The sequence below is a fragment of the Cryptomeria japonica genome, chromosome 9 (assembly GCF_030272615.1).
Source record: "Cryptomeria japonica chromosome 9, Sugi_1.0, whole genome shotgun sequence".
NCBI classification, from domain to species: Eukaryota; Viridiplantae; Streptophyta; class Pinopsida; order Cupressales; family Cupressaceae; genus Cryptomeria; species Cryptomeria japonica.
Window position 1 is genome coordinate 560290016 of NC_081413.1, and position 14335 is coordinate 560304350.

The window sequence follows — 14335 nt, forward strand, 5'->3', positions numbered from 1 at the left end:
GAGAAACTACCGGTTGAAGAGCAAATTAAAGTATGACTTCTGATAAAAAAAACAAAAAGGATTTGGGAGCAGGGTAAAATGATGAGCAAGCTAGAATTGTTATATACCAAACATCAATTATTCAATAACACATTATTATATTTTAGATGCACCACATGTTGACTGATCCATGTCTTGAATAATGACATGCTCCTTGTATCATTAGTTACAAATATTATATCCATGTCTAAAATAATTTTGGGATCGATGAAGAAAATACTAGTGTTGGGACACTTCAGAACATCACAACAATCCAAAATCATTTTAAATATATGCAATCATGCCAAGCACGCCAGACAATATTATCACTCTCCAGCACTGGAGAAGGAAGACAATAGCTACTGCTAGGTATTTGAAAAGCTCCTCTCAAAAAATGCATTGGCAGATATTGTTGAGAGGTAAGCAGCTTTGTCCATCAAGAAAATATGCCTTAATTACATTTATGATGCCTCGGACAGAATCGAACAAAGTCATCCTCCAGCTGAAAAGAAATTATATTGGTAAGAATACAGTCCTATACATTCTCTTGGGGCCTTTTGTCATGCATAGAAATATGAGGTACATATATGAAATATCCAAAACTTTGAATTGATATTTGTGGTAAACAGTATCAGTCTCAAGGTATGCTTGTTTCAGATAACTGACAAATGTCGCAGAAGATGACAGAAAACTTCAAAAGCAGGGGATGCACAACAGATGAAAGAGAATGCCTGAAGCTGAAGATCCTCATTTTCTAGAAAACGCTCGAGTTATTAAGGACATTTATACTACAAATAAAGTAACAGACTGTCATCTGCAGAAGAGAGGCATGGATCAAGAAAAAAGAATGGATTTTCCCAAGATTTAGAGTTCTCTTGACCAGAAAAAAATGTCACTCAAAAAGAGCCTACACTGCCAGCTTCAGGATCCAGCTTGAGAAATTTTCCACCGGTTCAATCTAGAATCCATCCATCACTAGATTGCTGCCAGCCCTCATTAGTGAATTGATAAACTTCCAGAAGTGGAGAAATAAGCAATGCGATAATTGCTAGGGAATTCACACAGTAGCCTACTTTAGAAAAAGTTGGCAAAGGTCGTCTGTATCTGATATGCCCATCAAGAAGAATTAAACCTATAGCGACACTAATTGTGGCCCCTATTATATTGTTGCGAAGACATCTTGTCAACATTTGTGGAACTGTCACTATTAGTAACAAGAGAGCAACAGGAAATCCACAAAAATCTGCATAGATTAAACATTATTCAACTTAATCTGTGCACATAAAAATCTATTCCAAATTAATATGACATACATGTATGTCTAGCATCAACAAACAATAAGAGAACTCAGACCTTGTTGATTTCCTGATAATATAAAGTTACAAAATTTAAATAATCATTTTGATAAATTGATAATTGACTCCCTAGAATGGAGGGTAGGATGTGAGAATAGGGTTAACTACAATAATACTCAAATAACAGGCAAGGATTCCAATTTCCACAGCAGCAAAACTAGTACAAACTTACCCAAAATGTATTGTCGAAAGAAGAGATGCAGTGTGACAAATAGAAAGGTAATCCACTTGCCAAAATCCTTCCTGAAGAGAAAAAATATAAGTATATATGTCATTATTGCAATCACGGTTAAATGTAATCCACTTGCCAAAGTCTATCTTGAAGAGAAAAATAGATGTATAATGTTAGTACAACAATATTGCATAATGCCATTAAGTACCCATGAATGAAAGTTCTTAAGTATAATGTTAGTACAACAATATTGCATAATGTCATTAAGCACCCATGAATGAAAGTTCAAAACTTTGACTGTGAATAATGACAACGTATTAGAGTCCCAAAAGGGCCACATAAAAATTGCCCAAGTTTCACATTTATTAAAAAATGTGTATATGTTTCTAATGGAGGTCCATTAAACTCATAAAAAAACACCAACATTACTTTGCAAAGAACTCTGCAGGGATAAAAAGAACTATATTAGAAATTGGGACAATTGGGATTTTGTATAACTTGACTTACATTTAACATCTCAGCCTAACTTGGGATTTTGTAAAGCTCACCATAAAGACTGCATAGCTTATTTCTAGGTTTGTATTAAAAAGTTGAATGTGAATTATGGAATTCAAGAAATGTATTCGAATATACATTTGCATTATATAAGAGAGTTAGGATTTCACACAGCTTGGTATAAAGACTTTTTTATTATATCTGGGTTTGTATTAAATAATTGAATGTTAATTATGGCATATAAGAAATGTATTCAAATATACCTTACTTATTCCATAACTTATGGATAATTTGGTTCTCTAGAAGTCCTGATATCCTAGTCAATGCTTATTTATTCATTGATTAAGAATTTTTTATTAGTTTTCCACCACCACTCCTTCATTTGAAAATATACAATCTTGGAAAAGTTTCAAGTCATTTGTGTTTTCTAAGCTGCAAATTAATTTCTCTCCTATACCCTTCATCAGTTTTTCAACATCTAAGATTCGGTCCATTGACATTTATGTGTTCTGATATAGATAGTTGATATTTACGACATGGAAATTATGTTGAGTCAACCTAATTGCATCGCATCCCCAGTTCAACAAAGTCCAATAGACACAAGGATAAACATTTCACATCCTTTAGATATAAATTAATTTTGCTGATAAAAGTTATGACAATTGTACTGTAAAAGGAGAACTGAGGTAGCAATTTGCATAAATCAACAGGTTGTTGGCACTTTTTCAGGCTCCTTGAGAACTTCTGGAATTAAGAAATTATATGGAAGTAAACTTGCATTATTCCATGTGTTCAGACTCCATCCTTAACAATCCATTGAACAGCCGTAAACTGAATTATCACGTACATTTAGTTTGATGCACAGTGACAGTGTATTCTCTAGTTCTTTTAACTTCTCCAAAAATTTAAAACCTCTTACATAATCAGTCTGAGTAGATTGGTTATTCCATACCTCACAGGCCTATTTCTGAATCATACTAATCCCTTGCATATTTCATTTGAGATGAAGCTATTCTCTGCCTTCATCACATTAGCCTATCAGATCCCTGTCATGTCAACTACTCCTAGCCATATTGCATTGTGTGTCCACACATACGATGAAATTAATGTCAGATTATTGCTGCCAAATATATTTAGCATGGTCACATGATAAGAACCTGATACAGTAATGGCTCGACTTGATTGTTTAGCATCTTATAAAAGTGTGATATTCCTAGTAGGTTTTAGCTTTGAATATTAAGGACCTACCCGCTGTTGATAGAATACAACAGTTCCTATGTTTTCCACATGCTGGGAATAATTACCTCATAACTATAATTTGTACAGGTTCATGTAAGCATGTGGGGGTGTGCATGTGTACAGGTTCATGTAAGCATAATGCGTAAAAAAGCAATTCAAAGACAAAAAATTGAACGTACCATATAATATTAAATAGTATTGATGGTGAATTCAATACTATAAATGCAACAAGTGGCATAATTCCTATGTTGACATGCCGCCAATTTTCTTTATGCGAGGCTAAAAGATACCTACACAAATAACATGACCATCCTCAAGTTATCCCATTTGATTATTTTGTACTCGGAAACTAATAGAAAATGGATAGCCAGAAACTAATAGAAACAAAACAAACAAAATCCAAACCAAAGCATAAATTTAATATTATTGTATGAAGGAATCACAGGGAAATTGGAACTATAATATTATTCACCAGTGACCATAGAACTCAACTGAAGAAAACAAAAAAGAAGCATTTGCGGCCTGCTAATTAAGAAACGTATGAAGCATTTCTTGATCTATCTATTGATGTCAAATAAAATGTAGTTCAAAGCAATGCTCAATCTTTTATTACGCCCATAACAAATCAGTAAATATATATGAAATAATCATGCTGTACAAGGATATCCCAGTCACTAAGTAAACCGGGAAAAATTCAATTATGCAGGACATCTCTAAGGTGGTCCTATGATAATAGATTCCTGCATTCCTTAATACTATTCCTCTCGAGAGGCTTCACTGTGTAGCATCCGTGCGTGTAGCCTTGACACTATTTCATTTCCATCACTATCAATATCGTCCACCATCAATTACTTCAGAATTAAGATTCTCTGTTTGCCGATACTCTGGACCAGAATATCCTCAAAGACTAGAACCGAAGCATCACCATTGTGAAAGATACAAATAAAATGGATAGCTGTAATCTACTCCTCATAAACAGGCAGGCACTTGATTCTAACAAAGGTGGCCATCTAGTAAGCAAAAGCTTTCAGGGAAAAAGGAGAGCTCTATGATAGCATCTGAATAGGCAAAATACATGAAGCATTTTCTTGATCTACGTATTAGTATAAAATATGAAATGCAGTTATAAACTATACAAAGAATACACAGTCCTAGAATATAGTTCTAACAAACTCAGTAAATACATACATACATAAAGAGGGTCCTAAAAACCAATATGATGTTGTAGTCCTTAAAAGAACCTTTGCCTTGTATATATGTAATGATGAAAAGAGAGAAACATTGATATTTAAGCATCAAATAGCCATGGCAGGGGGGCTAAATGAAGAAATGGAAAGGAATTTGGTGAATAGCCAAAAAAATTCCATACTCTCTAACACAGGTGAGTATAAATTGAAAAAGAGTCAACCAACAGAGCGACTCCTTTCAGATCAAAACATAACAAAAACTTAAAAGCATGAGTTTAAAAAAGTGGAGAAACAACTCGACCAAAAGAAATACAAGCATGTACAACTGAGGCCAGACATTTTTATAGAACAACTGTATGGGCAAGAGGAGAAAAATAAAAAGATCAGATCAAGAAAGAAAAATTAATAGATAGCTAAACTAAAGTATGGCAGAGGGAAAAAGGGCAAGGAGGATTTGTGAAAACAAAATGGATAAACTGGCAGGGAGGGTTAGATAGAGCCATATCAAAAATGGAAGCAAGAAACAGAAAGTGAACCACATAAGAAAAACACTATGTTCCATGATGTTTCCGGGATGGGGACATACAACTTAACAAATTCCATTGTTTTCACTTGAATTTTCATTGTCAATGTGCATCTACAACAAAAAGGCTTAAAGGCTACAACTACAAAATGACAAATTGTAGAAAATCTGAAAAACAAACATTAAATCTCTATGGTACTCCATTACTGATAAGATGCAGCTTGTAGTAGAGGTTCTTAGATCTATATACATTGCCACTTTTGTTGGTGTTGGAAATAAGCCACACCCGGACCGACGATGGACTGGTCCAAGAGGGACCAGTAGCTCAGTGGTAGAGCACTCCAGCAGCGTATGGAAGGTCCTAGGTTTAAGTCCTAGCTGGTCCATGTCTCAACATGGTATCAGAGTCAGGTCCAGGCTAGGAGCCCCAAGCACACGAGAGGTGTGGCTTAAGGGGGGGTGTTGGTGTTGGAAATAAGCCACACCTGGACTGACGATGGACTGGTCCAAGAGGGGCCAGTAGCTCAGTGGTAGAGCACTCCAACAGCGTATGGAAGGTCCTAGGTTCGAGTCCTAGCTGGTCCATGTCTCAACATGGTGTTGATGTATGTGGTTAGCAGCGGGAGATATCCCAAAGCTATTAATACACTATGTTTTATATTTGCTAGATAAGCCGACTTTGATGAAGAAATTCGTATATTAAATATGAAATGAATTTAATTAATTAATGCATGAGTCATGTTGTTAAGGGTCGACCCTTTGTGAAAGGGTACCACTCATGTATATATATATGAGGTGCGACCTCATTCATTCATGATTTGGATTATTCATTTTGAATGCAAGAGCAATCCAAGTAAATAGCTGAGCAGATTGAATAATAGAAGAGTCGTTAGCATACCAAGTCAAGTAGGTCTGTTCATAGGAAATGTGCTCGGGGGAGACGATAACAAGATATCGTCTACGGTTGGGAAGGCAACAGATCTGAGTAGTTGCCTATGGTTAAATGGGCACTCAGTTAACATTTTTGTTGGCTTACATCTCTGATCTGAAACTTAGCATGGTATCAGAGTGAGGTTCCTCCTATAGAGCCTAACCGCTTGAAGGTAGGTCCTGTGCTTTTGAGGGAGTTCAATCAAAGTAATTTGCAGACTGAGAAATCTAAGTGCAGGCAAATGTCGAAAATCCGAACCTCAATAAAATTTTGATCTTTGATTCCAAAGGGAAGAAAAATTGATCAACGGCCATGGGAAAGGATGAAAGGAGCTTCAAGCTGGTGTGCTTCAAGAATTTTGTCTACCACAATCCCATGAGCGACCGCTTTGCAGTGAAGAAATTCCACCACATTGAGTTCTAGTGCGGCGATGCCACCAACACTTACAGGTGTTTCTCTTGGGGTCTCGGCATGCAATTGGTCGCAAAGTCCAGCCAGACCATGGGCAACCAGACCTATTGCAGCTTCGCCATAAAATCCAATGACTTGCAATTCATTTTCACGGCGCCCTACTCTTCAAACATCGACCAGAACAATTCGAAGCCACCTCACCCGGCCTTCGATGTGGAGGAGTCCTGACGATTCTTTGCCAAGCACGGCCTAGCTGTCCGAGCCATGGGAATCCTTGTTGATGATGCTGCACAGGCCTTCGACAGAAGCATGGAAGGAGGCGCGATTGCAGTGCTGAAGTCCAGCGTTTTGGTTGATGAAAGTAAGTTCATTTACCTATGGCTAGGTGATCCATATCTGGTAGTTGCAGAGAGAAAAGGAAATGACAGTTTTATAGTCCAATATGCAAACTGTGAAAATTCCTCGAAAATTGTGCTGAGTCCTTCTTGATTTGTTGCTTCTCTAGTGAAGGCGGACAAAGGTATTGTTGGGACTGAATTGGCACAACTGGAATCGAAATAATACCCTTTTCACTGCAGTCACTTGGAAGGCTTCGCTTATGAATTCTCATCGTTTTTGTATTCTAGTCGAGTCCATTATTGGCGTATATTACCTTGAGATACGATATCCTTTGTCATTGCTATATCCTCAGATTCATATATTTCGTTCGGGCCTATGTTGAGGGAGGTTCAAATAAATACTCTCAGAGGATATCGGAGTCCTAAAATATATAGTGCAATTGATAACAATGAATGCATAATCATGGTGAAAGAGGATGAACATTGATTTCTCGTGGAGATTATTGGGCTATCACGATTCATAAGGAAGTAGCGATAATGATATTTCTGAAATTGCCTTTTACGGGAATATACTTGCGATGAGTATTATTGATGAATTCATTTATCAATGGAAGCAAATGGAGGAGTTCCGCACCGGGATCATGTCCACTCGAGCACTTCAACTACTGGTAGAGGGAGTCGAAACCTAACACCATTGTTGTTCTATGCTTTGCCGATTCATTAGCAGATACGGGATTTCATTGCTTGGGTAAACTATGGCCTACATCAGTTGTTAGCAGGAGTTCTATCTGTTTACGAAAGTTTTCGGTTCGCGCCCATTATTCGGATCTGAGTATAGCGACTATCATTTGGTGTGACTCCAAATTTGCTCGTGGCTACATAGCCTTCGGCTCTCGCCACTCACCAATCGGAGCCTATTGCATAGGAATAGATGTAACTAGCTACAATGTGTATTCAGAGCTGATTCAGAGGTCTTGAATAGGAGCCGCATTCTTGAATGGTGTTTTTTTTAAAATGGAGTGGACTATGAAAGAAAGAGGAGTATACAGATTGCAGTATGTCAAAGCTGCTATAAGAGTGGTACGACTGTCTTGAAGGATCTGATATAATGTCTGAATATGCAGAAAAATCAATCCGAATCTATATTCGTTAGATCTATGGTGTAAAGAGATAAGTATTTCATGCTTGAATAATGTTCATGAATTTTTATGTTGTTGCTAATTCATGCTATAACATTGAAATAGTGAATCTTGTATACTTATAGCATTGACATTTATTTGGGATAGTTTGAACCATTAGTAATCTCTCTCTAATGCTTCCAGGACGGATCGAGGAGCAAGAGAATGATGAGAGATTACATAAGAGGAAGAGCTTGAGGCTGGTTCGATTGCCAATCCGGATGAGGGCTGCATGGTCGGGCATTATTAGCTCAGTAAGTCTAATATTGCTCCCAATCCTAATTTGTGGCAGCAGATTGATAGAACGCTTGACGCTATCTGCAAGTTTGCTGACGATGTAATCAACATCAAGGACGGCTTCTCTGCTCGGAGCATCGCCCGATTCTTGTTGCCAGCTTCCCAGTGTGAATTCACTTTGAATTCAGTTTTGGAAGAGTTGCAAAAGGATCTGTGGGCGGTGTAGACAGATGCAAGAGTTGCACGTTGCACTAGCATTGCTCTCAGCGTGGCCGCGGGGCTGGTTGGGGCTTGTGTGCCTGGCACTGCTGCCAAAATTATGCTTTTCATTGGTGGTCCCTCTACTCAAGGTTTAGGCACTGACGAATCTCTATTCAAGGAAGGAAGAATGCTTGCATTTCTTCGCAGAGGAAGAATTAGCATTCTAAGGGAGTCTGACATATCGTCAGAAGTAACCTTGGACGAAGAGGTCAGAAGGTTGATATTTGCTTCAGAGGGAGTTTGTTTTTTGGCTTCAAAGGGAGCCTAACATTTCAGCTTCAGAGGGAGCCTGACATTTCAACTTCAGAAGGAGCCACATCATCATGAAGATTTGGTTAATGCATTTTTTCTTTGTGATGGAGAGATTTGAGGTGAAAGCCCTTGTTAATGAGTTCTTCTCTATGAGAGAGAAGTTTGAGGTGCAATCCCTTGTTAATGAGTTCTTCTCTGAGAGAGAGAGGTTCGAGGTGAAATCCCTTGTTAATGAGTTTTTCTCTGTGAGGAGAAGTTCGAGGTGCAATCCCTTGTTAATGCATTCTTCTCTGGGAGAAGTTTGAGGTGAAAGCCCTCAATCCACCCTCTACGAGTAGGCATGGTGGAGATGCATTCCTCTCAGTGAAGAGAAGTTTGAGGTTTAAGCCCTTGTTATGCATTCTTCTCCTTGAGAAAAGTTTGAGGTATCAACCCTTGTTGTGCATTCTTCTCTGTGAGAGAAGTTTGAGGTATCAGCCATTGTTGTGCATTCTTCTCTGTGAGAGAAGTTTGAGGTATCAGCCCTTGTTGTGCATTCTTCCCTGTGAGAGAAGTTTGAGGTTCCAGCCCTTGTTCCAGCCTCTAAGTATGGTGGATCCACCCTATGCAAGTAGGCATGGTGACTCCATGACTTAGCAATTGTGTTTATTCACCCTCTAGGAGTAGCCGCAGTGAATGTCATGATGAGATGACAACATCACAATGAGATGATAAGCTTCTTTCATACACGAGTGTAGTCATTGTGTTAGTCATTACAATGAGGTGATGTGACTTGTAGATATCAAGAAGGATATCTCCCTAGCTAAAGAGGGAGTGTTGATGTATGTGGTTAGCAGCGGGAGATATCCCAAAGCTATTAATACACTATGTTTTATATTTGCTAGATAAGCTGACCTTGATGAAGCAATTCGTATATTAAATATGAAATGAATTTAATTAATTAATGCATGAGTCATGTTGTTAAGGGCCGACCCTTTGTGAAAGGGTACCACTCATGTATATATATATGAGGTGCGACCTCATTCACTCATGATTTGGATTATTCATTTTAAATGCAAGAGCAGTCCAAGTAAATAGCAGAGCAGATCGAATAATAGAAGAGTCGTTAGCATACCAAGACAAGTAGGTCTGTTCATAGGAAATGTGCTCGGGGGAGACGATAACAAGATATCGTCTACGGTTGGGAAGGCAACAGATCTGAGTAGTTGCCTATGGTTAAACGAGCACTCAGTTAACATTTCTGTTGGCTTACAGCTTTAACCACACACAAACTGCAGCTGTACATGAAGTTATGAACTTAATAAAGAATCTACTATCTAATACAGAGGGAAACCTTAAAAATAAGGGTTTACAGACCTTTTTCTGCAACAGTATAGAAATGTTTGGTTTAAACTTTCAGCCGTGATGACATCATTCACAGCCACTATTGGTAGTATCATGGCAGTAATGGGAATAACGCATTAAGGCAGGGGGTGGTGTATGGGCATGGCTTTACTAAAGGCAGTAGACATTTTATTGTTGCAATCTTTAATAAAGAGGTTGGACTATAAACACTGTATAGTGTCCCCAAATCAATCACAAATCCATTTCAGAACATTTGAATTTAAGAAAAAAAAATCACAGCTTTGTATGCAGGAGAATCCATATTAATTTGCATTCAAATCTTATGAATGAAATGGATGTAGAGTTGTGTCATCTAGTTATGTTCACGAGTATTACAGCTTACCTATATTTAACCACACCATTTTTAACAGATCACAAATTTTATTCAATGGTTCTACGGAAACTTTTTGTTTTGGAAGACTGAATCAATAGGCGGAGGCTATGGCCATGTAATACATTTACTAACAGCAGTGTTTAATTATAAACTGGAAAAAGAAATGCATAATAATTTCTGTGATTTTATTATTTTTGAATTGTGACTGCTGTCCAGGGATAGCTAGCCATCCCCGAACAGCTGAGTGCCATTTTTAGGAAATATCTGGACATAGAGAGAATATTGAGGATGGACCAGAGACATTTCCAATGCAAACATGAAACATGGCCGGTATGGGGACAGAAAACCTTGAGGACATGTCCCTGTCCCTGGAAAAATGGAATGATAATGGAAAGAAGTGGTGGTTCTACAAGAATGTAAGACAAACACAATAGAAGGCGATTCTGAAGAGACAAGGAGAAAGGAATGATTGGTAATGAAAAGCTTCAAGAAAAAAAGGTAGGAAGCAACAAATCAGGGAAAGCTTCTTAAAGGATACGAAATGGCCAAAGAAACCCAGCTATTGGTGATTGCATAGTTCACTAACTCGGACTCGGAGAATACTCAGCAAATCCAAAATTTTCAACTCAATGAAAACTCGGCAAAATTCGGCAACTTAGAAAGTATTAGAAATTATTTTTTCTTAAAAAAACATTTTTTTTTTCAAAATTCAATTACAAAATGTATTAAATTAAAAATTGACATCTCAAAAGAGAAAATGCATGGTTTTATAGTAAAAAAAATGAGTGAAAAACGTGTTTTGACCAGTGTTTTACCTGCATAGGCATTTTTACTCATGTTATTCTTACATCTATAAAAAATCGTGATTTAAACTTTAAAAACTCATGGAGCAAGAAATAATTGAGAGTACTTGCAGAGTTTGCAAACTATAGGTGATTGAGGATGAATTACTATGATCAGAGGTAAAATATTCAAACAACAAAGCCTAATTAGAGAATACATAGGTTATTGGTCTACAATAGAAGAATTGTGTATGTCGATTAAAAAAGTGGGGAAAACATATAAAAATAAGGCTCTTGGCAAAGAGATTCCTCCTCATCAAGTTTGAAAGTTTCGGAAGATGGATATCAAACTTGCCAATGAGGGCCTTGGTTTATAAGTAATGCAAGACTATATTTGTAGCAATGGCTGCCAAAATTTGATCTAGGGAAGGAATCACTGACGAATGACTTGTGAAGGATATAACCTAATGTAACATTCAGTAGTGAAGGAACAAGGAAGATCCTATTCCCAAAAGACCATCTCTCAACAATGGAAGAATCAGCAATTATCTAAATGAAAAATGGAAAGAAAAAGGTTCTCAAGGCAACAAGAAAGGAAAAGCAACCAATAGATGGAGAGCAACTAGAAATGGTTCCTAGGTAATAAAATGAAAAATTTTGGGCATTGTTGTGACGTTTTCACACATCGCCCCATTGCAAATGGGGACCCTTGCTTTTTTTCTTTTTAGGGTTTGTTTTTTTTGGTCTTTTAGGGTTTTGTTAGTTGGCTTTTGCATTTTTGAGTGCTGTCGGGGAGATCAATAGGATAGCAAGTCCGGCTTGAGTGATGTCCTGATCCTGAAATTTGGCTAAGTCTAGAATGTCCTGATCCTGAAATTTGACTAAGTCTGGAAACTGAAAAACCTCAAAAAACTAGATTTTGCAATATAACTCCTGGAGGTCTGAAACCACTCTCAAACATCCTGAAAGTATATATGGAATATAACTTAAAGTATAAGAATTCTTATACTTAAATGTTATATTCCATAAAAATTATCCTGATAGAGAGTTCAAAAAGTCAAATTTCGCTCCTGTCCTTCACTGAGGATCCAGAGCGAATTTCGCTCCTGTCCCTCTCCAAGGGACCAAGGCAAAGCGCTCTTGTCCCTCACCAAGGGACCAGGGCGAAAATACTTATTTGAGCCATTCCTGGCCTTGTTTGGTTAAATTGAGACATCAAAAGCATGGTGAAGGACGAAATGAGCATGATAGAGCATCCAGACTTGATCAAAGACAATGAAATGATGGAGTTTTTGTCTACAAAGGTAAAAGCGCTCCTGTCCCTCACCAAGGGACCAAAGCGATTTTCTCACAAGACAAACTTCGGGCAAAGGCAAAGCAAGTTTTATGTTTGAAATGAATGAAAAGGGGCGTGATTGGTACAATGAAGATAATTTCGAAGGCTAGCAAAACACAAGTAAGCTCATAGTTGCAAAATCGCTCCTGTCCCTCTCCAAGGGACCAAAGCGAAATCTTCAAAATGCCTAAGTGCCTAACATTTTGAAATGCTATTTCTTGTTGCCAGGACTCAAGATGAAGTGGGGAGTGATGTTCTACGTCTAGAAAGTAATTCGAGGTTGATATGATCAAGAGTTTGTGCAATGAACCAAAAGTCGCTCCTGTCCCTCACCAAGGGACCAGGGCGAAAATGCCTTAAGGCAAGCTCCTTCCAAAGATCACATGAATTGAACTTAAAGTTCCAGATAAAATGCCATTTTGAACGTCAAGGATGAGGTTTTGAACATAAAAAATGAAGGATGGAGGACAAAAATGCAGGAGCGCTCCTGTCCCTCTCCAAGGGACCAGAGCGAAGTTATCAAAATTCATTATTTTTTGCCTTATTTTAGCAAATCGCACTAGATGCCAAGTTCGCCAAAAAACTTCGAAATATTTTTTAAAAATTCTAATTAAATTGGCATTTAATGAAAATCGCATAGCATTTAATAATTAATTTTGAGCCTTGGAAAATCGTTTTTTTTATTAATTGAGGCATTTCGAAATTAATTATTATTAAATTAAAATTTAAAAAGAAGAGCGCTTGAGGTATCATTTTTTATTGCTTAATTAAGTCGGCCTTCTCCTTTTATTAATCTTTGTTTATTTTTTCCACCAAGTCGGCCTATGGAGAGATGTAGAAGGTGAGCGCTCTATATATTGGAGGTGTTGTTTCACAATTCAAATCATTCAATCATCCTTTCAAGTGCGAAATTGGAGAGCAATTTGAGGAGCGAAATCCAAAGGAGTGGAGTGAATTTCTACTAAGTGTGGAAGAAGCTAGTGGAGGACGAAATTCATCTTGAAAGCTATTGGAAAGGCGTATTTCTTGCTAGTTTGGAGGATAATTTCCAGATTTTTGAAGACATTTGAAGGCGAATTTCTAGATTTTTGAAGAGGAAGGTGGAGTTCTTTTCCAAGCTAAAGGGGGCGCATTTTGCTAAAGGGAGTCTTGATCTACATTTTGCCTAGCGAATTCTCCTATTTTTGCATCATTGTTTAGAATTAATTCCCAAGTGGAGGTATGGCGTAATCACCTTGGCACCATTTTTTGAAGATTTAAATTTTGCTTTGAAAATCCTAAATTAGGAAATGATAACTCAAGATTTATCATGAAGTTTCCTAATTAAAATCTTGAATCTTCCTTTTAAAGTTTAATTTTTAGATTTCAAGATATATTACTAATTTTGAAATGTTGTGTAGGTATCAAGATGGCGACTCCCAAGCTCGAAAGATCTACAAGTTGGAAGACTTTCCTCAAGGAAAATCAAGCCAGATCAAGGACGATCAAGCAAGGACAAGGGCGACCTCCTCCAGCCTAGCATCGACAAGGACGACCTTCTTTGGACTAACGTCATCAAGGGCGACTTCTCCAATCCAGTATTCCAAGGTGAGGTACATCAATCATCTTGCACATCAAAGACGCAAGAAGTTAGAACAAGGGTTCGTTGAAGAAGCAGATAGTTCCAGATGAATTAATTAAAGCTAGCTTCTCAACAACATCAAGTTGAATATTTACCAAGTTATAAGTGTCGGACGAGGTGGCATCCTAGTCATCGCTCATCCAGTCAGTGTGGTCCACCTCAGCATGTCCAGATTCAATGTACCTAACTCATGGAAGGTGGCACAAACTCCGATGTACCTACCCCGGCTATCCATTGGTCGATCTTTCCAGAGAGGACATGTGTCCAAGCAATACAATTTTA

At 37.7% G+C, this 14335-nt stretch overlaps 1 protein-coding gene across 3 annotated transcripts in view; it reads right to left on the reverse strand.

The window, feature by feature from the left end:
- Positions 1-277: 277 nt before the first annotated feature.
- LOC131070859 (cold-regulated 413 plasma membrane protein 2) overlaps positions 278-14335 on the reverse strand; it is a 32701-nt gene continuing 18643 nt past the window's right edge. The window contains exons 2-4 of one of the 3 annotated variants that reach the window (XM_058006534.2): positions 3459-3569; positions 1546-1616; positions 278-520 (exon numbers count right to left, since the gene is read on the reverse strand). In XM_058006534.2, coding sequence (XP_057862517.2) covers positions 510-520; positions 1546-1616; positions 3459-3569 — 193 coding nt within the window. In that variant the 3' untranslated portion in view covers positions 278-509. Of the gene's footprint in view, positions 1262-1545; positions 1617-3458; positions 3570-14335 lie in introns of all 3 variants that reach the window. The other 2 variants (XM_058006527.2, XM_058006530.2) reach the window with 2 other exon arrangements.